Raw genomic sequence first — 26,681 nt, forward strand, 5'->3', positions numbered from 1 at the left:
CATCCCACCTCTTCTTTCAGGAATGCTGTTGACGGAAACAAGAAGTTGTTCGCCATTTATGACACCAGGTAAGAGGAAAGCCCTGATCCCAACCCTCATCCCTGCTTTTGGAGCCCTGAGTGAGGCGCACACGCACCATTCCAATTACACACGGCTCTCTTCTTCATCGGACCGCCTTTCTAATCAAGCAAGATGACCCATTGTGCGAGCTGATGTTTAAGATCGCATAAATAAAAAGGCCGCTGTTCGCGATTAACAGGAAGACCAATCAAATATTGATTAAAAATAGATGGAAAAAAAAAATAACACCTTGCCTTCACTGGATAATGCTCCGCTCGCGCCATTTTTATTGGAAACACGGCAGAAGGGGAATTGGCGCTGGTGTGGGACACACTGTAAAAAATGTCAATTTAGAGAAGTTGATCTTCGCTAAATGAAAAAAAAAATTTATATAGAAAAATATTTTCAATAAATATTTGTAAACATCTTAAAACACGGGTAATATTTTACAGAATTAAATACGTTTATCTAATGATAAAAGCAAAAAAAAATAAGAACAATAAACTATTAATGCTTTTTATTAATAAAAAAAAGGTTATAACTTTTCTGTACACCAATTCATCATATGTATTTCTATTCTAGCTTTAAAAATGAAAAATAAAAAAACGTTAACCAGCTGTATCATGGGAACTGTTAGACTCCATTATTATTATTTTTTACATATAGACATTCTTATTAAATTTTATTAAGACACGTCTTCAAAGTCAGAACTATTAACAACTCCTTCTTTGTAATCCAAAATGGCTGCCTTGCTTATGATTCGTCATTCCATTTAATTTAGAAGATTGAAGTTGAATCTTTGTTATTCTACTTGTATCCCGGTCGCAAGTTTGTCAAGTAGTGGGATTTACCAACTGGTGTGTTTAGCCACCAGGCTAACTACTTTTCTCAAAACAAGGTACTACACACTGTAGCAACAAATTTCCTAAGATTTTATCTTTTAGTATTTTGCAAATGACTAATTTATTGAGATACAAGCATTTAGAAATACAAGTGAACAGTTATTTAATGATTGCTACCCTTTACACTCACGGTAGCCATATTGGATTTTGTGGCTGGGACTAGTGAAGAACTTCTGTCCAGTTTGGAAAGCCAACATTAAGGCGTGTGGTCTTGCTGATAGTGACAGACGAATTATAAACTATGTATAAGTACCGTGGGAATACCATTATTAGCTTGTTGTTGACTGTTAATGGTGCTAAAATAGCCATATTCCAGTGGACCAATGAAAAGCTAAAGGGCTGTTTCAAAGTTTTTGTTTAGACTGGGGGACACAATTTAGAATGCTTGAACTGATCAAACTACAACTATTTCGTCTCATTGATATTTAATGTATAGCTTTTATTTCAAAAACCATTTGCTAACATTTGAACAGTAGCCTCCGTGCGTTGACACAAATCGTCAGAAATTGTGCGCTACCATTTAAAATGTCTTAATTAAAATTATTTGAACATTTTGCGTACATATTTTTTATGTTTGGACTTGATCTTGATTGCAGGTGGTGGACATTTTTTACAGTGTGTTAAGTGTTGAGCTCCCTCTCTCATTTGAACAAGCCTTGTGTCACCGCCACAACCAGAACCAGCAGCAGCAGCAGCATCCCTCATCAATATGCGCTCCAGCTTCTCAATTTAAGAGCCTCTCGCACATTTAGACATGGGCAAATAAAAAAAATTAATAATAATAATAATAACACCCAGGCGAAGCCCAACAATCCCGCCGAGGGAGGCGATGTCAACCCACATTCCACATCTGACTCCGTCTGCAGCAGACTTTTTCCGCGTCTCAGTCGACTTTCTGCTGGTGTATTATTATTTTTTTGTGCGAGGGGGGAGTCTTCCATGGATTTGCGTGCGAAAAGACTGTTGATTGCGGCGTAGGAGGTGTCTGTAAACATCAGGTGATAAAGAATATCACTAATTATAGCAGGTAACAATCAAATCAAATTAGAGGGGAGAAGGAAGATGTTTACTCTGCCGAAGCTTCGTCAATTTCGCGTCTTGTCCGCGCTGGTTATTGGGGCGATTGTGTGCTGCGCAAAAAGGTGAGTGCTCTTTTGTTTCTCGTTTTGTTTCTGCGCCCAACAAGTCAAGGTTATTGCTCAGGTTAATTGGCACATCAGCCATTGGGTGGTGTTTCCTCTCATTCCTCCGCTGTCGTTTCAGCGTCAACGAACCGGGCAACATGTCCATCGTGAAGGAAACGGTGGATAAACTACTGAAGGGATACGACATCCGACTGAGACCGGACTTTGGAGGTACACGGCCCATCATGGTCAATCATTGGCGCGCTGGTTTGGCGCCATTCGCAGTATTCACAACACTGTTTAACCTCTTCCAGGCCCCCCAGTTGCAGTCGGCATGAGTATAGATGTGGCCAGCATAGACATGGTGTCAGAAGTCAACATGGTGAGTGGATTTTTATGTGTTTTAGCACCTCTATGGAGGTGCAGTACTGCCATAATTAATTAACAAAATCGTCAAAAGATTTCAAGTGTATATTAATTACAAAAAGCAATTTGTTCAGACAATCTGTATGAGGCTAAATGTGGTGTTAGAGGTAAACATGGTGTTTGTCTAAATCTACAGGGATCCAGAACTGATGAAATTCAATGAAAAAAATCAACAGATTTTAAATGAAATTAAACTCATTTGTGTTAACAATTTGCACGAGGCTAATTGTTGTCAGAGGTAAACATGGTGAGTTTATTTAGTGTGTTTGTCTAAACTATGGCGGTTCAGACCTGCCAAAATTTAATTCATGAATAATAAAAATATAAATTCCACTTGCCATCAATCAGTTAAAATTAAAAAGTTAGCTTGATGAGCAACACATTTCAAAGGTACAAACATTATATAAGCCTTTAATGAGTATCGGCCATGACTTTACTATCATTGCTTGAAAATTTGACATCTCTTTTACAAAACAATTTCAACTCCATTTCTCATCCGCCTCTGGGATATTCTGACAGTGCTGCGTCATCTCTGTGTTACCAGCAACTGGGTCACAGAGCTGCTGCTGCTTTATGCAAGTGTATTAGTTCTGTTGGGAAAGCTTAACAGTCATTAAGAAGTTGACATTTCTGTTGGCTTTTTGCTCATTTTTACTTTGAACATTTTTGAACATTTTGTTCAAAAATGTTTCCATTTAATATATATACTTGTTTCCATTTAATATATTTTCTGCTTGCATTTTGTACAAACATAAGTGTATATTAATTTTATTTTAAATGTATTACACTTTTCCTTTATTTTGGTTCTGATCTTTAATTTTGGACGAGTTCACTCCCCTGATGTAAGACAGTTTTTGACCTCTGAGAAACTTACTCTAAGTTATCTCCTTTTAGCATTACGTTATAGAGTTATAAAACCATGTTTTCTCACAATATACTATGAGTAAATAAATGTATGAAAAGTTCCCCTGATCATCATGTTGTAGTAAAAAAAAGTCAAGTCTAGAACTACTGAATGTGAAAAGACATAAAAATGGGTAGAAAAAGGTCAGAAATCTAGTGGTGACAGTTTAGGTGGGTCCGGTTTCATTACAGTGTTGATATGTCCATGTTATTTCTGTTAATTGTGGGCTGAGGGCCAACGCTAGTCAATTTAATTGGTCTGAAGTGGACTTTGTAACAGAAATTCATAGCGGCGAAAAAAAAATTGCATTCAAATCGTCATTACATGAATCATTTCTTAGGTCGTGTATAAATAAGTATTTATTAACTTATTTTTTTTAAATTAAATTGTGGCATTTTTGTCTCTCTATACTGACCATGCAGTCCTGCTTCCTCCACTCATTCCCCCCCACCCAACACATAATACGGTCATGTGGGTTTTTGGTGTTTCTTTATCTGGAACGTTGGCAGAATAGAGAAGCAGCAGCAGCAACGTTGCTTCCAACAATCCTCAGACAGAAGGCTCACTTTAGAGACAAGATTAAAGCTGCAGCCTTTCTCTCACAATCGATACACTCCAAGAGCTCTCATTCAGATCTTTTTGATGCAGAAGAATTCACAGCTCTGCTTGTTAACCTCGGCTGTTACCGTAACACTGTCCTCCCCGGAGGCTCCTCCGAGCAGACGGCTATCATAGAGCTCAGATTGGATTAGTTAATTCATGAGCTAAATGCTCCCCACTTTACCCTGCACCCCCCTCCAGCCCCTTACCACGTCGACACGTGCACCCGCATGCAAGAAAAGTAACTCCAGGCTATTGTATCTTAAAATATCAGCTGATGATGACCCAAATTGCAGTTGGAAATGATCTGCCAGTGGCTACGCTTCTTCCTGTTCTTTGCAGGAGCGAAAAATAAAATAAGAAAGATTTTTCAGGCTCAGGCGCCAAGCTGAGTTACAGGCGTTGGCTTTTTTTAACTTCAAGTCTCCGGTTCCACATCAACACCTCTGCTCTGACAGCTTTCACGGGCCGCTGCCTGCACAGGTGCTGCCATCATGACTTTCATTAGAGCTGATGGCCGGCGAGCTGCTGAGCTGTTCTCACAACAAAGACATGGCTCTGCAGTCAAAGACAGTCGGTCGTAGGAAAAGCATCGGCTGATTCTATCAAGTTATACCAATGTTGTAAACAGTTAGGGGAAAACAAAAGCCAGCTTTAATAGAAGCTATGTCTGTTTACCAGCCACAAACAGCCTGCTTTAATCAGCTAATATACTAACTGTGAATCTGTAAAAGTAGAACTGTAAAGAAACAATATTCAGGATATTTAAAACTACCACAAAGCAAGCGATCAAAAACGGTATAAAATTTAAATTACTCTATGTGCTAAGTGAGCGCAAATGCCACATGTTGACGGGATTGTCACTTTTGTTTCTGCACAGCAGGAAACATCTGTCTGCTTTTAAAGAGACTTTACATTGCAAGAACTGCATTTTGTGGCAGTTTTGAATCTGTGACTACTTAAAACCTCAACATAGGTTGGTACAGGTGACGCTCACATCGTATCAGGACCACAGTCCTGCTCTGGTCTGCCTTCCGCTTCCCTGAAATGCATTAGAGAGCGATCCTTTGGGAAGGAGGAGATGTGTGTTTGTGTGTGGGCAGGTTTCTGATCAATAATAATGACTCAATGATTAGTTCACCTGGTGACTTTAACTGATTGATGCAGATTTTGTTGGCTTTCTGGGCACGTATTCTTCAAAGAAACTCCCCAAACGCATTTGAGATGGAGTGCTTTCCTTTTTGACATAATTTAAAAAATTGGCCTCTATTTATGAAAAGTTGCTATTGTTTGCTAAAATACAAAAGCTGGGAGATGTGCTTGAGGGTTTGTAGAGTGGTACTGTTAAGATATTATGGCACAGATCAGAATTCATGGTTACAATCCCCCATCCAAGTGCAGCTAAAATAAAATAAAACTTAATCACAGGGTCATAAAGTATCTAGTTAAGCAGTTGAGTAAAAATAGAGTCTTGTCTGCTCAGTTTAATTTTAAATGCACCTCCCGGTGACTCTTTGACACCTATCAGGCAGATGTAGGTCTTGCTGAAGACTAAAAAGACTCTGCTTCCCGCTGCATGAAGTCTTCAATGTTCAAATTCTAACTGCAAAGAAGTAGAAAGAAAGCAGACTGTCTGACACTGAGATGTTGTTGTAAATTAATACTTAAAAAGAAATTCAAAGGTCAGATGCAGGTATTAAACTTTCTGTTTGGGTGAAAGACTTTAAAGCTCCTCCAAAAGTTCAGCTAAACTCTCTTTTTTTAAAATATTCAAAATATAATTAAGTTTCTAAGTTAGGGTTTTATAAAAGTTAGTTTTGGGAAGGTTTACTATATTTTCAACAGGCTGCGGTGCTCAGATAGAATAAGTGATATATCAGTGTAATCATACAGAGTTTATTAATTTGCGGTCATTTACACTCAAGGAGCTGCATGGAGCTCAAGAAAGTAGGAAATAAGAATATATAACATTAACCTAACGTGACGGAGAGGAACTGTAAACAAAAAAATAGCGATATGCACCTGCATTGTAAAATAAAAGCATACTGTTTAGTTTTTTTTTTTTATCAAGAATGACTTTTTATTTTTTCATTTGTCTTTTTTTTTTTTTTTTTTGCATGTTTTTATTAGTATGATAAACGCTTTCCTGAAAATGTTTAGATCATAATTTCATATATGTGTCATAAAAACAAACATGCATTCATGTTTCCTGACTCTTCATCAAAAACGTATAACTTTGTTTATAATTGATCAATCAAAAGAGTATTTATTTACTTTGTTTGCACTTCCTTAAAAGGATTAATATTTTAAATGAACATTTTTTCTTTATCTGTCATGTGTCAAAAAAAAGAAAGTTTCTATATTTTCCTTTTATTTTTGTGCTTATGCACTTAGAGTTGTTCTTTTAGATAAGGGGGAGTTAAGCGTTAGAAAAGGGTGCAGTGGGATTTGACAGTATGGGAGTGCTGTTAACAGGAGCTGGTGGGCCAAGCAGTCTACTCTCTGCAGGGCAGATGAAAGCCACTGATCAACCAGGGAATCAGAGAGTTGAGATCACACTTAAACTGCTAATTAATTAGGTCCGTGTCTCATTGCCACCAATTCACACAGGGGACCGCACATGTGCAGCTCTGCATCTGTGCCAGCTAAATGGACAATTTGTGGCCGTTCTCCAGTGTTGAAGCTCGCAACAAGCTGTTTGTTGTTTTCAGCGTTTGACATTTGGTGGATGGTACTGATCCAGAGTTGGAGCTGTCTGTTGTTCTGTCATGGGGATGCTTGCTCCAAAGACAAACCAGAGAATCAATGCTTTTGCGTCAACCTTTGATCAGTGCTAAACTGCACATTAATACTGCGATTTGCATTTTCTCCCATGAAAAAAATCAACAAAAGAACAACTTCTGACAAGTCTTCAAGAACTCAGTTCCACGTTTGTTTCGGAAAACCTTTCATCTTCACTAATTTAGCGAGCAAATCTGCAGACATAATGAAAAACCGGTCCAAAAAAATTAAAGTTTATTTCCAGAGACTGCTGGCTGTGCTGAAATAAGGCTTGGAGTTAGTTAGCTTGGAATTTGTTGGACAAGAAAGCAGAGATTCCTCAGTGCTGAAGGAAAACAATCCAAAAAGATACAACTTCCCATTGTTTTTAAGACTGCACCACACACTAAATCCTGATTAAAATAGCTCTGACAGAGATTTGTGTTGGGTTTGCTCCAAGAATAAGATATGTGGGGAGGTAGAAAAAGTGTGACTAGTTACCAAAACTCCAGTTTATCACTATGTTCACTTCAGACATCCTGAAAATCCATAAATTCAATCTGTGTTTGTTGGATTGATGTGTCACACAGTTGGTATATGATTTAAAAGATGTCCAAAGGCTTCTAATTTCCTGGAATAAAGCATTAATTTAGCATTAAAACTAATGTAGGGAGGCAGCAAGGATGTGTGTAAGGACCTCTTCTTTTTTGTTGTTTAAACAGGAAAACAAGGAGCATCTGAGACGTTTTAAATAAGGCAGCACCAAGAGCCAACCTACAAAGTTTTTATTTTTAAAATTTTTCTGGGATAGATTACCAATGCTTACTAATAATTTCAGATTTGATTTACATCTGTTGTCCCTTATTATCCTCTGACTTACGAAGGATTACACTTCACTCATTCACCTAATGAATGTTTAACTGAGCCGTCTTTTGTTCCAGCAGTTTGATTTTTCAGATTCAAATATATATCACACAGGCAAACCCGATGGGAAAAATGACAAACGGATAGACGAGTTAGAGTTTATTTAAAGCAGAAAACTTGCGGAGAGACGGAAGGTGCGAGTAAAAGATGAGAAAAGAGAGGCAGCTGATCCAAGCATCTCTGAAAGCTTGAAAGATGGGATCTGGCTCGCCCACAAACAAACAAACAAAAAATCCACCTGGCAGGGCAGGTAGTGTGCTCCAACACCTTGGCAGAGAGTGAGCTCCTGCACAAGCAGATGCTAAAATGTCTGAGAAAGGCTTATTAATTACCTCTGAGGTTTGCTCTTGGTGTTCTGCGGGCCTCGCTTGATGAGAAACGCATGCTAGGACAAGATCAGAGCGAGGGAAAGGCTGCGCGAAGGCAGTGTATAGGAAATAGGAAGTCCCTTGAAAATGTTTCAGTTGTCAGCACCATATTAAAACTCAGGCTAACAACTGTAACTAAAACAAAAACAATCAATCAGTAAATTACAGTTTTCTCATTCATCTTAAGACTTTCCTCTTTAGCTTTTATTCCTTAGCTTAACCTTAAGGTGAAGCTTGGAGATAAAAGTGAAATAAAAGTGCATGTCTCCATTTAATTGGTTTCCAACACCTTTAATAAGGAAATGAGGGTTAAAAATAAGGGCCCTGTGTGTAGGCGCGTGTTCAGTACCAACACACTCACTTCCAGGTGTGAATCTTTGTTGTGGTAAGAAGCATTAATATCCCACTAACTAATTTATAATGTCTCATAATTCTGCTTTACCATATTTCTCTTTCACTTTAGATGTAAATGAACACATTCATGTTGACAAAATTTGAAGTGTTCAATCATAATCTTTGAAGGAACTCTGTCCAAAGTCCCTTTTCATCAGCTAATATTTAGACTTCATGGAGGTCGTTTTAGAAAATTCAGCCTCGGGAAATGAAGTTTGAGCTCGACTAAAGGTAGAGCGCAGAGAGAAACGGTCAGAGCATGCACAGTAAATGTAGTCACAGTAACAGGCTGAACAAGCCAGTCATCCGCACACCCACGGCTGTGTGTGGGTGTCAAAAAGAAGAAGAAAAATAAGAAGAAAAAAAGGCTGTCATTTTGGAGAGGTGAAAAGATCTCCATCTTTCCATCTCCAAATGTTCCTGCTCCGTGCTTAGTTTTTTCGGCTCTTGCACCAGTACCACGAAAAACCTGTTTCTTACGTAAATATCTGCTCCCAGATTTCAGATTCCTTCTGAACGACATCGAAGTGATCTGAGCCGGCGGTACGGTTAGGTCTTAAATACCAGATGTAAGACTGAGTCCGCATAAAGTACATCTTGGGTTCAGATGTTGCCAAAGCAATAACTGTGTTTTCCTAATTATCTTGTACAGCTCTTCCAGCTATGCAGCAAGAGCATAACTTTTCTCTCCAGCTTAATATACCCCGTGTCTTTTATCCTGCATCCGGTTTCCTGGCTGATGGAATGTAATTGGCCTCCGGAGAAAGCATGCTGTGGGTTGAAGTGATGATCACTAAGATTTAGAGTGAGCAAAGAGAGCTCTTCTTGGCTTATAGTGCCAGCCAAATGACAGAACACATGATTTGAGATGGGGGTTTCCAAAGATACAATCCCCTTGTGATAGAAGCCAAACTCAGAGTTGCCTACACCTTTGACACACTGCAGGCTTGGGAGATGTACAGTCCATAGGAGCCAGCCTTATTCCCTTCATTGGTGCCACTCAAGCAGACGGGTAACAAATAAAACAGTGTAGTAAATTTGATTCATGATCGCTTATTCCAAAGGTCTTCAGACAGAAAGATTCCACCTACTCTAATGGAAGAAAGCAGTAAAAACTTCACTGCTATCAAAAACAGGAACACTATGTTCTAGCATTTCTTAAAAGGTTGCTGTAAGACTGGATGAAGACTCCACTATCTGCTTCACAACCTATTAGGCCTCGGTTGAATAGCTGCAAATTGGGGAACAAGTGTGAATGATATCTTGCCGTTGCCGCAGTCTTAGTAATCACCAAACAAGCTTTCTTAGCATTTTTGTTCTCTTGTACCTTTCCACAACAATCTTTGATTCAGGCCGCAGGGCTCCAGTAGAATACTTGTGGGGAGATTCTAGACAAGTCCAGATTCAACCTTCTGGACTAATTAGTCTTTTATCTTCATTTTATATGAAAAATACAAAAGTTAACAATAACTGATTTAAATATGGAATAGGTAAAGAGAAGAAGAGTGGAGAAAGAGGGCAGAAAGGAGGACACTATACAGGCAGGGAAGAAAATAAGGAAGGAAAAAGAAAGGAATAACAAGGTAGGGAGAAAGTGAAGGATTACAGAGATGAGGGCATAAGGAAGCTGACAAGGAATGAAAGGAAGGAAGGACTCAAGACAGGAATGTAGGTAGGATTCGGTCGATGAAAGAAAGGATGATGCAAAGAAAAATTAAAGTAAGGACTCAAAGAAAGGGATGGAGACAGGGCAGAAATGAAACCGAATGGACGGACAAACGGAAGAAAATAAGTAAGGGCACAAGAAAGGATCTAAGGGAGAGGGAGGAAAATAAAAGAATAAAAGTTAAAATACAATGAAAAAAGAGATGGAAAGAAGTAACTCCACAAGGAAGGACATCGGGAACGAGGGAGAAACGATATATTTTAACACTGAAATAGGAAATACAGTTTGAAATTAAAATGTTTCAGAATTCTTTTCGTCTTTTGCGATACTTCTATACTTTAATGTGCACAACACAAAATAGATAGCATCATGAGGAAAATAAATTTAAATGTAACTATTGAGGCAACATCACAGGACATGATCCAGGAAGTTAGAGGGTCTTCCACATGGACTGCAACCTTTAGTGTACATCCAAATTAGCAACAAGTGGCAAAAGGGCAACAAATTGGTCGTCCTTACAAAGCCCTGATCTCTGACGAACATAACTCACACTGGGGAAAGATTCAAGCAAGACATTGTGGGAAGAAGCTTGTGGAACCCAAAATGTTTTATCCAAGTTCTAGTTTTAAAAGTAATTCTACCAAATATCAAGAAGCTGTATAAAAATGGTTTAAAGCTTTGTTTGTATTTAGACTAAAATTTGACCTTTGGGCCCCACTTGAGGAACTAAAAGCCTTTTGCTCCAGAACTACCAATCAGGTTACACTTGTAACACTAAATGTCATTCTCTAACGTCATATATTGCAGACTGAATCAGTCATAATTTAGTAATAGACAATAAAAAGCAATATGTATTCTGAATAGAATAGGTGGGAACATTTCTACTTTATTTCTATCTCCTATTTATGAAGGTAAAACATCATAAAAGCATCAGAAGTATTGAAGGCGGACAACGTCATTTAATGGAAAAAAGTCATTTCTTATAGCTCTCTATAAGGGATGCTGCTATTTTTGCTATGTTATATCCGTGGAAGGAGGGGTGTAGGAAATCATTGAGGGATTCCCCCGCACTGCGGTGATATACCACTGTAGGGCCATCCCAAGGGGAGAGAGAGTGCTCCCAAATTACATTAAAGTGACTAAAACTGCTTTACTGGATCAGGGTTCATGTAGAGTACGCAGTCGGTACATATTGTTGCTTTCCCTCACTACAAACTTCTTTCCTATTTGCTTTGTTGACAGGCAGAATGTGACAAACAGGACATTTCCTTGACGCTTTTGCTTGTGTTGCGATACCATTTGCAGTGCAGTGGAGAGGCAGAGATTAAACTGAATATGGGTCAGTTCGCAGCCAAAACTCTGCTTATCTGAACTCTCACACACCCTGAATGGAAATGATTATACCCTACGGTTAATTAAATTATTAAGGCGTGCTGGAAATCATTTCCACTGGTCACCGTCTTTATTATTGCGGAAAACATATGCTAATACACAAACAACAGCATTAAAGCAGAGCTTGGAGGGACTAGGGCAAGGTGTCAATAATTTATAATGTTCAGTTCTGGTTCATAGAAACCCAGAGCTCACTTCCTTTAAAAAAAAAAGTAAAAATAAAGACACCCGACTCCTGGGTAGGTATTGCAAAAGCAGTGCTTGCTTCATCTCAGATTCATTTTGATTGTCTCCATACAACATTGATGAGGACTTCTTGGCCGCATGTTTACACAGGCTACACTGTTTGTTTAAATCATTTATGATCCTACGAGGTGTTCGCTGAGCAGTCCACCTGCCAACATGTCGAATGGAAGATGCCAGCCTCGGGCGTAAAGGAGGAAGTACGGTGGAAGAGGGAGCGGGTGGGGTGTGAGGGTCAAAGCCAAGGCATCAATCATTCGGAGGGGATGATGGAGGATAAAGTTACAGTGGTAATGGAAAGAGAGGGAAAGAAAGGCAATAGGATGGATTCAGACAGCAAATTCCCTCTGCAGGCTCCCGCTATCAATAGGACTAGAACATTTGCTGTTACTGATGGAAAGGTTTTTAGTTTGCCGCCATCCATTTACAAGCCAAACTTCTTTCTGTAGTTTGTCATGGCAGAAGACAAGCTCATGTTGTTCCCATGGCTGAAACATGGGACAGAAAGAGACAGCTAATGTCAATAAGTTTTATTTTTATTGATGACTTCAGTAGAGCTGTAGGTAGCCGGGCGCCAAGTAGCCTGGCATCATTAACTTGATTTAACATTGTTTAGTTTGAAATTTTAAATGGTTTTAGTGTGGAGCTCTATCAGTAAGTTCATCCTGCTAACAGCATTAGTTTACTGTGTTCATACTAAATATAACTTAAATGTTATTTATGCTCTTTAATATATATTTTCCCAGTAGAGACTCAGACTTTGTTTGACTGAAGGAACTGAACCAATCTGAGAAATTGCTCAACATCATCAACTAACAGTTTTCTTTTTTTTTTTTTTTTTTGTCATTTTAATCCATTTTAAACTGTTAAAGATATTTATTTAGATATTTTTGTACTGTAGGTAACAGTTACTTGTATATCTTTGTGATGGTTATTGTGCATTCCTTTTTAAAGTAGTTGAGTAAAATGTGTGGTTCCGGTTCTTTCTCAGAAGAATACAAGGTATTTGATTGAAATGTTTGTTAGAGGGTCAGACATGCATTTTAAAGAAAGTGTCCATCAGCTAAAATGTTCCTCAATGAGGACAAATAACAGCAGCTTGGCATTTTGATAAAAATCGCATTGAGTGTCCATTTGAATTTAAAAGAAGAGCGTCAGTGGTTTAATAAGCTTTCAGGTGTCATAGAGTCCAGGCTTGTGAATCATTGTTCCCATGCTGAAAATGTTCGGCTGATGGGGGGGATTAATTCTTTGAAAATTTTGCATGAAAAATTTTGCTGAAGCTGTAGGTACATGAGTCATCTCTCCCACTTATATGTTGTACCGTAGCACTTCATTTTACTGACCAGTGTGTTCTCAGGTGGAGGGTAGAGACATTTTGAGAGAACTACATGCAAAAAAGAATCAATGTGTTTGATACTTGAGTAAAGTTCTTTACTTTAAAAATGTAACTTTAATGTTTAGTTTGAGAAATGAGTAGGGTTTGAACGTACGCCAAGCATTGATACAGCAGTTGCCGATCAACATTTCTGGAGACATTCATGCCTTACAGTTGTAACTATTTGCTTCTATTACATGGATTTAATAAGCTTTCTATTGAAAGTGGGAGCCTTGTTCAAGAAAGGGGAGAAAAGGATGATTTGTAATGGAAGATAATGGCAGCACACAGAAGTAATTGCCACATTAATTCCTGACATTTCCTCCCACATGCTCTCTAAAGACTACAATCCGAGAGTGATTGGGCGTTGCAGGCTACCAAACATGCCATGGCTGTATTACTGTACAACCATGGCTTGGTGCCAATAAGCTTTCCTTGTCATGCTGAGTGTCCAATCTGTGTCCTGTGCTGACTAAGATCTTCCTTTCCTCATATCTGCATGGTGGATAAAATATTCACTGATTATGAAGTTAATAAAAATAGATAAAGAGACAAAATTCAGACATCGGGATGAATTTGCATGAGTTTATGTTGGAATTCTATTTTCTTCCCTTCCTCATGAAAATGCAAAACCTGTTGTGCATTAGAAACAGTGTTTCTGGCGGCGCAAAGAGACAAATAACTACTCAAGTTATGTAACAGCTTGGTCACACATGAGTCTTTTGGAAAGCAACGCTTATTGCAGTGGACGCTTTTAATCTCGTTCTGGTTTCCGTTTGGCACCACGGGGACATGTGTGCTTTTAGCAGTGCCAGCTTGGTGCAGGTTTTATTTCAACACAACAGTAGGTACGATGAAGATCATTGCACTGCCTAGAGAAAGAGAGAGAGAGGGAGGAAAAAAAGAGAGGTGCGAACAGAGAGAAATAGATATGACAGAGAGGAAGAGTTAGCTTGAGTAACTGGATTATGTGGTATGGAAGGGGGAGGGCTTGGGGCCTCTGGTGCAGCTTCTGCACTGGTCAAATATTACCCAATTAATACAAAACACAAGTATTCCCTTGCACTGTTGGATTATGTGTATTCTCATGAAAGGACTGACTTATGTCTTGTTTTATTGTTTGTTTTTTTACTCTTTTTGAGTGCCGGTTTGATACACATAAATTTAAAGGGATATAGCAATAATACATTCATACAGAAACATGTTAAAAAATAACCCATGAAAACTCAACTTTATTTGTGGCCGGTTAGCTAAGCTCGTTAGACTGTGGCGCTAATAACGACAAGGTCATGTGTTCAATCCTCATACTGCCAGTTGAAACGTATAGTCTTTCAGAAAATCAACTCTTCAAAACAGAAGAAGGCTTTAAATTAAACCATTACACATGTTGATTTTGAAAAACACTAGGATATGAGCACTTTTGTCAAGATTGTGTAAGTCTTGAAAACCAATCATTATGTCAGGTAATGATGCGTTACCTCAGGTAGCGTGGCACTTATAAAGGTAAGGTCATGGGTTCAATCCCCATACTGGTCAAATGAAATCTAAAGTCTTTCAGACAATAAACACTTCAGAATAAACAAAAGTTATTAAAAAAAAAATAAAAAATGACTCAGACGTAGTCTTTTTTTGGGAGTGGGGGGGGAATGACTAAAATAAAAAAGGCTGACAAATCAATCTGTCCATTTCACTTTCACTTTTAAGCGTTGGGCATTTTGAGGTGAGTGAATCCTCCTTTGCAGGGATGGCGCAGAAATCTAATTTTCCTTAAAACCCACGGCTGCATGGCTTATGTGTGAATCAATTTGTGTTTGCTACAGTGTCAAATGTGTCAGGAGTCAATGCTAAAGCGTTATTTAACATTGCATTATCCCTTCATTTGTTATTGAAATGGAGTTAGAACAAGTTTTTCACTGTTAACTGATACTATGTGTGGAGAAAAAAAAAAGAAGTAGTGTGACATTTTGTAAAAATGCATTACAATCAGCCTTTTGAGAATAATTCACTGAGTGAAAGTCCATTTAAATTTAAACTGGTTTAAAAAGCTTTCAATTCAGCCTTGTGAATCAATGTCCTTGTACTAGAAAAATTCAGTCAATGGGAAGAGCAACTTTTGAAAATCTTCCTCAGAAAAATTTTCAATAAAGCTGCAGGTAGATGAGTCATGCTGCCCTTTTGTGCAATGCATTATGGTACTTTACAAAACTGAGTAGAGGGTTTCCACAGGGAGGGGCTGCATTTAGGTTACTGGTTTACATGTAATAAAACTGGTAAACCATTATTTAAGTATTTATAATTGTTCTTTTTCTATCTCTCTTCTTCCGTAGGACTACACGCTGACCATGTATTTCCAGCAGTACTGGAGGGACAAGCGTCTAGCCTACATTGGAATCCCATTAAACTTGACTCTGGACAACAGGGTTGCAGACCAGCTGTGGGTCCCAGACACCTACTTCCTCAATGACAAGAAGTCTTTTGTTCACGGAGTCACAGTCAAAAATCGCATGATTCGCCTTCACCCAGACGGGACTGTCCTATATGGGCTCAGGTTTGGTCTTGTCTCATAAGCTTCTCAAAGGACATCTTTGTTTTTGAGAGAGGTCACAAAGAAAAATGGGCCATCTCTGCAGATATTTACTACCCCATTTGTCAAAGCACACCCAAATTTTCAACCCACAAATGTGAGCAAACCTTTATCAATATTCAGCTACTGTCGAAAAACATAATTTTGCAATGGCTGTGTTTTCATTTAATAAGACACACAATTAGAATCGCATATAAATGAGTTTGTTCACACTCTAAGCCATTAAAAAACAATCCACGCCATCATCCTCCTACCACTTCCTGTTATCATCTTTGTCTTTTCTGCCAGTAGTAACATCCTTTTGTTGATGACATGACTCCTGATGCCTTTTCATTACAGTTTTGCAAAACACTCTAATTTTAAATACTCTAAGACAACCTAATCCTAGCGCAAAACAACATTTTATCTAAAAACAAGAGTTTTATCTAAATCGGCATTTACGTTAAGCAGATCTATTTTTGTAATTCTAAGTAGCCCATTTATATGTTCAATAGAAATGCTGCTATTGATTTCCATCTGAGATAAATAACAGGATAAAGTTTGTGTACTAACTCTCCTAGCTGACCAATGATAAGTTTGGTAGTGTAAGCAACTGACCCATATTGTCTTTAAATAACAGTAAAGAAATGCATAAAGATTTTAGATATATTGTAGTGTGACATATTTGTTTTTTACAGGAATACTTGTTTTATGAAGCCCCTGTTCTGTGTTCTCATTGATGTTTTTGTCAGGCTAATTCAGAGGAGTCGGCATGACCTATGAATATGAATGCGAGCTTTGAATTGTCAGAGTGCGCAGAGAGATTGTGTGTGTGCGTCTTTGTTTGGCTGTGTGCTAGTATACCTGCATTTGCATGTGTCAGTAGTTTAAAGTCAAACAGCAATGCTTGATTATGCCAGTGGAGTTCAGAGCATTTAGCCTAGTGGGCTGCTTATAGACCTCAAAGTGCATTCAAGAGATCAAAGTACGGAGGAGAAATGCCGTGGTGTTTTTGATTAGAGCTGTTATGTAAATTAAAGTCAGGTAAAGTTGAGTATCTAGCTGTAAACAGATTGATTTCATGTTAAGAAAATGCCACTGTATGTTATGTAAATTAAACAAGAAGGAGCTTTAAAGCAATGCCACCATTGTCAAAAGCCAGTGTACCCTTAGTGTTTGTAAACTTCAAATTTGGTCGTCATTAAAACAAAAATCTCCTAAATGTTCTTCAAGCCTCATCTCTTCTATAGCTGAATGTATTCTAAATATACTTTGTCATGAGGAATGATGCTATTACTTAACTGGAACTGAAGTTAAGCTGAGTACTGGTTGCCCAAGTGCCAGACAAAACGGCTGTTTTAAAGAACACCTGATCACCTTTCATTACAATCGTTAAGACAAAGATACACAAAATGCATAATTTATCTCTAAAATAAATAAAATAATCTGTATCTGTAGAGTGCCACAGTAATGACAATATGTCTACTATAGAAACCCACTTTGTTGGTGTAATTTTAACAGCATAATAACAACAGCTAATGGCTTTCCACAACCTCATCTGAGTCTTAACTAAATGAAGACATCCAGTGGCTAACTGCCAAGCAGTCGGCATTTAATCAGGCCAGACTCAGCCGAAATCATTTTGAATTTGCATTTCACTTTGCCCCTCACTTTAACTGTCTGATCATCAGCCGTCGGAGCGCTCTCGATCACATAAACAAAGCAACAACTCGTTGCGACCCAGTTCAGATGAGCAGGCACTGAGCTGTGCCAAAATTTGCAGTAGTGTTTGCATTTTTTGTGTTTTTCTCACCTAATCAGAAGCTGGAGGGAGACCAGTTTTTTATGCCAGGGAGATAAACAGATTGTAAAATATCAGTATGGACGGGTGTCTGTCAGTGACTTATAGTTTAATTATGTACATGCTTACGCAGTCAGCAGTTTGACTCCGGAACGCTGCAGTAATCTGTTTTGGAGACGACAATGCCAGGAGTCTATTTTAATGTGAAACCAGCTCAGAAATTTGATGTAAAGACAAGCGGATAATTAGTTTGCTTTAAGGATGACTAACACAAGCAGGTGCGTTTAGCTTAATGCTTTAGGCTAACTGGATTACTGCTGTCCCTTACACTCTTCGGTCATTCTTGACTGCTTAGCATACAGAACATCCCGAAGCTTCTTATATGTACTGCCTGGCAAAATTATTCACATACGTAGTTCATTTGGTTTTTATCCAATGGATTAACACACAAAAAAGCATCACTATCATCGTTTTGAAGTGGAAAGAAAATGAGATTATCTCTTTTTCTGTTTGTTGTGTTTCAGGATAACAACAACAGCTGCTTGCATGATGGACCTCAGGAGGTATCCCCTGGATGAGCAGAACTGCACTCTGGAGATAGAGAGCTGTGAGTACATGGGCGTCTTTTTTTGTTTGTTTCTTTTTCTCCTTAAACTAGATTAATTTATTAATTTTTGATAAAGTCTATGGATCGGTAACGGACTGGATATGAGGAAGGTTGTTTTTGCAACAATGGAGACATTATCCAACGCTCAAACAGAATTTCTTTTGATGAAGTCGCCTTTTTTCTACTTGAATTAATCACCCACAGGTCCCTTGCTGCTTGCTGGTTCTGATTGGATAATTTTATGATGTAGCAGCTGCGGGAGATCGGCCTGGTGTACAATGAATATTGGGATGCGCTTTAAGATTAGTATTTGATTAAAGGCAACAAAGCATAAAAAAGCCTTAGCATGTGTGTTTTTTTTTTTTATGGATTTAGGTCCAGGATATGAGATGATGACAGAAGGAGGTTGATTTTGTGTCTGGTGAAGCATTTCTTCTTTGATTTGGTCAAATTTTTTGGATCCCATTATTTCATGACCTATTTTAGGCCCCCTGCATAGACCAGCTAATTTTTATTTATTTTTGATGTTATTGCAAAAAGTTCACGATGGACTCTATCAAGACTTCCTGGATCTTTTGGCCGTTCAGTTCTGCTTGATGTCCTGTATTGGTCTGACTGTAGATATAGACACGTTTGGAGAGCAGCTTTCTAATGTATGAAGATCAAAACACATCTGCCTGACCTTTAAAACATGTTTTCCTTTATTTCACAATTTGAAGAGGGTCAAAAGAAAATAGGTGCTTGAAACATAACCACACAACCACTGAGGGATTTTCTACAAGCTCAGTTGCAGATATTATAAAGATATTGTCTTGGATACCAGTAAGTGTCCCTCTTAAGAATATTTTTTAAATCAAATTATTTTCTGAAATATTTAGAAACTCTTAATATCTGTACTACATGAAATAGGGTTTTTATTATTCTCTAAGATGGTTTTAGGTGTAGAAAGTGTGGTATATGTGTGATAATTGACCTAATTTAGTGTAAGACCCTTAACTGGTAATTACATTCTCTTGAAGAAATCTATAAAGCCTTTTACTTTTAAAGGAACGTCTGCTTCTTTGAGGCACCTTCAAACATGTTTTTTTTTCTTTTTCTGTCCACTTCCAGAATGACAGCCCAGTTGGGCGATCAGCAACGCTGCATATCTTGGTCTCCTGCGATGGCTTTGACAGATGGTTACACCTTGGTGTGTTCGTGTTTCTTCTCTTGCAGATGGCTACACCACAGATGACATCGAGTTCTACTGGAAGGGAGGCGAGTCGGCCGTAACCGGTGTGACGCGGATCGAGCTGCCGCAGTTCTCCATTGTTGACTACAAACTAGTTTCCAGAAATGTAGTCTTTTCCACAGGTAATCGCTGAACTCGAATACATAAAGAGCTAAAATATTTGTGTATTTTTTTTTATATGAGGTTAAGGCTTTATAAATTACACTTCTGCTGGTTTTACAGCTGATAATTTAATCAATTTCTGCAGCAATTGATTAAACCCATCAAGCATGCCAAAGCTTGATGGGTTGATCTTAAATCCTCAGAGCCACAGTTGTGTTTGTCAGTGCCTCTAATTGGGTTGAAATGAGGTAAGATCTGCCTTTGAAGTTTCCCTGAAGTAGCTGCTGTTGGAACAAGCCTGCTGGAGTGGCTCTTCACTGAAACAGACACGAATCACCTAACAAACATCTTCTACAACCGGTAGTCCTTGACTGCACGAGATCATGGTTTTTACAGGATTGATGAGGTTGATATTGTTCTGATTGTTGACAAATGTAGCTTACGAGGTCATGTTAATTAGACAGGGCTTGTTGCCAGTTTGAGTAATCGTCTGTTATAGTTGCAACTTGTGGGTGAAGCTGAAAAAGCTAGCCAAGAACTGATGTTGGTGTGTTAAAAACAAATTGCTAGTAACGGTTGTGGTCGCTAAGGCCACCAGCCTCACATGTTACCAAAGGCAGAATGGATCAGTGCTTTTATTTATTAAAAAGAAGCTTCTTTTTTTTTATGAGAAGAAAGCGTTGACAGAGTTATCAAGATCTGATGTGAGCAGCTCAGTTCATATGATTCGTTTATCGAAATAAATGATTCAGTCGTTTCCATGACTGTTTCAACGTCCTGTTACTGATAATGCAATGTTGACATGTTAAATTATTAAATGTTCATCAAAGACAAAACTTGTGAGCGTCACACTTTGAGGTTATGAAAACATTCATACTTTAAATATTTTTGTATGCCATTAGCGAAGAATAATTGGTGGTTGCATTTAAATTTTCTAGTTCTGTTAAAGAGACTTTAAAGGCATTTACAAAGGCAATTCTTACAAATTGAGGTAAAATCGCCTATTTTCTCTACATTGCAGTAGATTTGCGTTACTTAAAATTCCACCATATCTTCTTGATTTATCGGTCTTGGAGATGAATTACCTTTCTCTACACAATTCAAAATATACAAGATTTTTAAACTCAGCAGTGATCTTTACATTTAATTCATTGCCAACCTTCAGGGAAAAAAGTTAAAAGATAGCTACTTCCTGTTCAATTTGTTGAGCGCTGGATCTGACTTTCTTAAATTATTAATTCTGTGTAGCACATACACAGACTCCCAAATAGACACCCAATAGCAGCCAGTATGGACAAATATACTCCATGCTCTACTAGTCCATATATATTAATATTTTATACTTCCAGTTGTATAGTTTGGTGGTTCTGTTTGCGTAATTCAACATTGACAGAAAACGTTAACATTAATATTCACATTTTCCAAAGTGTACATTATTGAGGACTTGCGTGTTTTTATTGCAGCCTATTCTGTTTGTGTTTATGTTCACTCACACATGCAACACCAAAACTAATTATGCATTGTAATTTTAGCTGCGTTCTGTTCTGATTGGTCAACAGAGAACAAAGGCCCCTCCCACTTTTGATTAGTAAATGCCACAGCAGATAGAAAACTGATGGGAAATTACCACATGAGTAAAGCTCATAAAACTTAAAGGCTTTGGGGGGGTTTTAAAGCTTGTGCAATAGGTTATTCATGCAGCCTGTAAATGTTTTGACATTGTTGTTGTCATTAGCTGTTGTTGCAAAATAACAGCCTCCAGTCTTATTTATAGGATCATAGCGATTTTCTTCCCAGCGCTTCATCTCTTTGGGCCAGTAATTAGAAAGGAAGGCGACACATAAGGGGCAATTTGTCAGGTTCCTGCATGTGAAAAACGGTCACTATATCACATTTCATGTTGTAATTAATGCCTCAATGTTTCCCTGAGGGGGTTCAGTCGATATACATGCTGAACTTTCTTTTTTTTCCTTTTTTTTAAATGTGCCAGTATAAGTCCTAAATTATTGAGATTTTTATTCTGTGATGGACTTATTTTCCCTTTTTTCCAACGGCAGCAGTAGATCGGAGAAGCAATTTCTCCAGAGCTGTGGTGGGAACATAAAAGCTGACATTTAGAAATATTTTTCAGCAGAATTGATGCTGAAAAGAAAGTCACTCTCGCCCTGAGAAGAGCTGCAAAACTAAATCAGTCTTTTGTGAGATTTTTGGCTATTTTTAACTTATTCATCTATTTGTTGATCAAGGTTGTCAATCATTTCCACTCTGTGTTTGTGACTCTACGTTTACCCTCTACCCAAGCTGTTTACAGTACAGGGGCTCCTCTGCCTGTCTTGGGAGAATCATGTGAATGTGCCTAAGCGGGTGAGAAGGGGTGCGCTTGTTTGTAGAAGCGATCTGTCCCCCTGCGGGTGGAGACCATTGAAGCTTAGTGTCCAGTGATCTGCTGCGCTTGCTGCTTGAAGCACATCAAAAGCTTGTTGGCTTCCTTGCTAATGATCAGGTTTCCTCCATTACATGTGCTACAAGCCAGACTTTAGTTCCATTTCCTTTTCTCTCGCTCTCTAACTCAGCCTGTCACTTTCAGTTTTACTTTACTGTTTCCCCCCCCTTCTCTTTGTAGCTTTCTTCAGTGCAAATTTGCCTCCAACTTGAAGAAAGTGTGCTCTGATGCCAATTATCCTGCTCTCTGACAAGAAAAATAACAGACCAGGATTCAGGGTATCTCATATTTATGTGCAATGAGGCACGCCGCATCAATTATTCTACAAACACTGACTTCTGTGTGTGTACACGTGGCCTGCGTGGCCACATGCAAAATGCACGGGTGAACAGGCAATGCTTGGTGACATTTAACTGCATGTTTAAGCTTTGCATGTCACAGATATGATCAGATTTATAACTGCAATCTGTTTCTGTTTAGACAGCTAGAAGAGCTTTAAATATTTAATATCCATTTTTGATCATTTTTGCATAATTTGAAACCGCGAGCAGGAAATATTCCTGCAAATTCTTTCGTTTTATCAGATGTAAAACACCCCAATAATAACAAAAGATCCAAGTAGTACTTCAAATTCATGGATAGAAAATCAAAGGATGTTACTAAATTCAGCATTTTTTTCCCCCTTATTTTATGATCATGGCTAAGGCTTTTATGTAACTGCATAGCACAAAAAGGCCGTTACTAAATTGTACTATCATATTATAGGAAAATTGAGAGGAAGGAAGAAATGGAAAAAAAGTGCACAAGTTGTGATCAGACTGTGGTTCTACTGAGGTAACATGGAAGCCCATATTGGTTTGACAGCGACCCTCATCTGCATTGTTGGGTCATGTTTTCCTTCCACTCAACTTTCAATGAATGTGTTTGGATACATCTGTCTATGAACAGCCAGATTCTTTAGCAATTACCTTTTGTGTGTACAGTCAGCAGTCTTCCCTATAACTGTGCAGCCTACTGAGCCAGACAGAGAGACAATTTAGAACCATCTAAACCTCTGCTGGTGTTCTAGGCACCAATTTAGGATGTGACTCTGATTTTCTACAGTTGAACTTTTTCAGAATAGTCAAGTTTTCTGAAACTGTGAATTTAGGGGTTTCATTAAAACATAATCATTCAAATCACTAGTAACAAAAACTTAAAATATTTCACTCTACATAATGAATCTAGATAGTATATTTATTATTATAAGTATAAGTTATTTAGCCACAAATTTTAATCAAAAATAAAGCTGCTGGTGAATACAGCATAGTTTTTTTTTATAGTTTGTAACACTGACTACCTCAGCATTCAGTGACAAAAAGCACCTTTGAACCTGCAGCTCTCTCGTCTACCAATCCATCCACAGACATCATCAGCAGCAGCAGCAGCTCAACTTTACTTTTTTTCTTTTCTCTTCCTCCCTCTCTTTCTCAGCCTCACACATGGTGTTCCTCCCACTCACTGATGTTGCTTGGTGTAGCCGTTATAAGCAGAACTGTAATACACCTACACACCAGCGTACCTCGGCCTCCTCTTTTCTTAAGCCACCTTGGCTTCTCTTCCAGTCAGATGCAGTCCACAAGAGCTGAATCACTGGAAGAGTAAACTGAGCTTTTTAAAGAAGTGTGGCTGTCCTTTTTTTTATTTTCACACTGTAATATATGTAAATGATCTGTTAGGTTCTTTTCAAGCTGTCAGAGCTGTTATTTAGGAGCTAAAAATAACAGGATTGTCTAAAAAGATAAATATTGTTTGAGTATTTATAGTTTATGAGGTGTTGTTCTTGTCGATCAGATTACTGGATTTTTACTGAAATCAACATGGAAGCTTTAGAAGCTGGAGAGGAACAGCAAACTGTCTATAGAAAATGTCAGACTTGTAATATTTTCCAATATAGCTATGGCAAATATTTTATATTTATCCTAATTTTGAAGCAGTATAAGAGAGTGAGTGAACATAAGTGATTGCATCATAGTTGCTTGTTTTCGTGGGCCAAACCACAGACAGGATACAGGCAAGATAATGTTGCAGTGGTAGTTTTATTTTGAAAAATACAACAAAACAGCATGAAGATGATTCCAGATTCCAAATGCTGAACCTGAGAAAAACTAAAAGTAAATCAGAATTTCATTTTTTTTTTTTTTATTACACGGTTTGCATGTTTTCTATGCTATGTTCCTCTACAGTACATGCCAGTGAAAGGAGCTTCCAGGTTTTATGACCTCAGCCCTGGCAGAGGTGTGGACATTCTCCCATTAAAGAGTGCTTGATCAGGGAAATTGTGACTGTCACGCAGTCATAATAATCTGTTCATGCTAGCTGTAGCTTTGAGTTGGGCCTGACATATAGATGTGTCCCTCAAAGACTTATAGGGACAAACACTTGGAAAGTAACCATTGCATGCTCATCAAACACTGAAGACTTGAGTTTGATTTGGGGCCAAAGACATGAGCCTGAACTTGATTAGGCTCCTTAAAGTTTTGAGAGTTCCCAATTTAAATGTCTTTACTAATTTCTATGAATCCTGCTCACTTATAAAGCCAGACGTTATCCGTCTCTGTCACGTCTTAAGTCTGAACTCTGACACAAGAAGCTACAGTGCCTAACATTTGATTCCTGGCCTCTTTCTAAAATCACACCAAGTCATTTTTATTGCACTGTAATTTTATTGCACACACCAGGCGCTGAATCGTAATGAGATGCAAGTGGATCGTTTTTTTTTAAATATTTTCCTAGTGGCTCTCTCTTTTTCCAGCCATACACACAAGTGTGCAGTTGGTGGACCCACGCTCACCACAAGTAGCTTTGGCTGAATACCCAGAGAGCAGAAATTACCCCATAATGGGTCCCACTTCTCCTGTGATATGAAACCAAAATGGAAAAACGGCTAAGAATAGTGGGAGTAACATGCAGCCCATCTAGAGGTACAATGCCACGAGATTGCTGAGGAATCACATATAATTCATGTTAACATTTCATGCGCACACATGCATAGACACTGCTCACATTTGAATTCAATGGATGACAACAATGGTAGGAGACTCTTTCAGCGGTTTTGTGGATGATTCCTTGAAAAGTCAAAATGTGGTCACATTTATTTACCACAGAATATGAACATAGTGACACATCATGAAATAGGGTTGCAATTGAGTGTTTTTGTGTTTATGTGTGGCTTGTGTGAGGAAGAGCTGATGTGTGTTAGTGCTTTGAAGGGGATACTTGTTACCATGGTGATAAATTCAGCCCATGCTGTCTGTGTTGCCATGGAAACTGAAACAAAAACATCAAGGGTCCCTTCTTGCTGCTCAGACTATCAAAGTTTGATGTTTTCAGGGTAAGCCTATCATTTTTGTGATGCGTTCTGAATTAGCTTCATTCTCAGAGAATCTTCAGGCTATTTCATACATTTTATTTCTTGACTAAATATTTCAGATGCTGTACTTTTTTCTCTCTCTTTTCTCCCTTGTTTCAGGTGCCTATCCTCGACTGTCGTTGAGCTTCAAGCTGAAGAGGAACATCGGCTACTTCATTTTGCAGACATACATGCCATCAATCCTGATCACCATCCTATCCTGGGTATCCTTCTGGATAAACTATGATGCATCTGCAGCCAGGGTGGCTCTTGGTAAGAAGTCAATTTACTTCCTCAAACTACAAAGTTCCGCCTTGTCGATCCCTCCTGAAAGTGATGTGCTTTTGAGTGTATCCTTTCATGAATGAGTAAATAAACCTCGTGATGAGCTCATAGGGTTAAACCTGTAATTCTGTTTTGAAGGAATGCTATTTTGGTTCTTCTTTTTGTGGAGTGACAGCAGCAAACTAGGTCACAATTTGTGTCTGTAGTTTGCTGTTGTCACTAAAAAAACCATAGTCACTCACCACCATCTCAAAAGAGATTGCTTTTACTGCTAAAAAGTGCTCATATTAGCAGTAAACCTGCTGCAGCTGGATGTTTGTTGGCTGTTAATCATCATGATCCCGTCAGTATGATGCAAGACATGAGTAATGACCATATCCAGATGCAGTTCCTGCAGGAATAGTGCACTCACTGATTTTAATTACTATTCACTCCTGTCGATGTAGCGTAACTCAGGGCTAATTTGACCAGTTTACATATTTTGTTTTTCATAATTCTTTGTCTCAGGTGGCCCAAATACCAAGAAACCTATATCAAAAATCTTGAGCTGAATTATAAATACAGTGTACAACTGGTATTTTCTGTGGTTAGAGACTGCAAGTGGCAACAAATAGCTAAAATGTGCTAATACCTAAGAACGATTTTAAACCGCCTTTTTTAGTAGTTAAAACATAAAATATACGTTCACATACATCAATAATCACAGTGAAAACTGTTTTAGAGCTACTGCAGAAGCTAACATCCACAGTCTTCCTTATTTCTGCTCTTCAATCAAGTTCAGGTTTACGTCCAATTGGAGGTGATGAAATGCAGTGCAGATTACAAACTTCACCTCCAGAAAAATGGAGGTGAGTTCAAATCAGATAATGACTACAGCATCATTAGCAATCCACAGTGTAAAATGGTGTTTTCCTACAATGGCTACACTCAGAACCCCCCAGGTGGGATGAAATCTTTGTGAGCTACCAAATCATCCATTGAAAAAAAGTAACACCACTGTCAACATGAAAGACTTTTGAAGCTGTGAATCAAATATTTTGGTCCTCTTTGATATTGATTTAGTCTCCAAAGATCTCAGTCTTTCTTTTCGAGAAGTTGATCAAGGAAATATTTGTTTT

General features: G+C 38.3%; 1 protein-coding gene across 7 annotated transcripts in view; it reads left to right on the top strand.

Moving 5' to 3' along the window:
* LOC122827262 (gamma-aminobutyric acid receptor subunit beta-3-like) overlaps positions 1–26,681 on the top strand; it is a 111,721-nt gene that overhangs the window by 72,811 nt on the left and 12,229 nt on the right. For 5 of the 7 annotated variants that reach the window (XM_044110015.1, XM_044110013.1, XM_044110014.1 and 2 more), the window contains 7 exons: positions 21–68; positions 2,226–2,317; positions 2,401–2,468; positions 15,468–15,688; positions 18,029–18,111; positions 19,327–19,464; positions 25,399–25,551. In XM_044110015.1, coding sequence (XP_043965950.1) covers positions 21–68; positions 2,226–2,317; positions 2,401–2,468; positions 15,468–15,688; positions 18,029–18,111; positions 19,327–19,464; positions 25,399–25,551 — 803 coding nt within the window. Of the gene's footprint in view, positions 1–20; positions 69–1,409; positions 2,105–2,225; positions 2,318–2,400; positions 2,469–15,467; positions 15,689–18,028; positions 18,112–19,326; positions 19,465–25,398; positions 25,552–26,681 lie in introns of those variants that run through there. The other 2 variants (XM_044110017.1, XM_044110018.1) reach the window with 2 other exon arrangements.

The sequence above is a fragment of the Gambusia affinis genome, linkage group LG24 (genome assembly GCF_019740435.1).
Source record: "Gambusia affinis linkage group LG24, SWU_Gaff_1.0, whole genome shotgun sequence".
NCBI lineage: Eukaryota > Metazoa > Chordata > Actinopteri > Cyprinodontiformes > Poeciliidae > Gambusia > Gambusia affinis.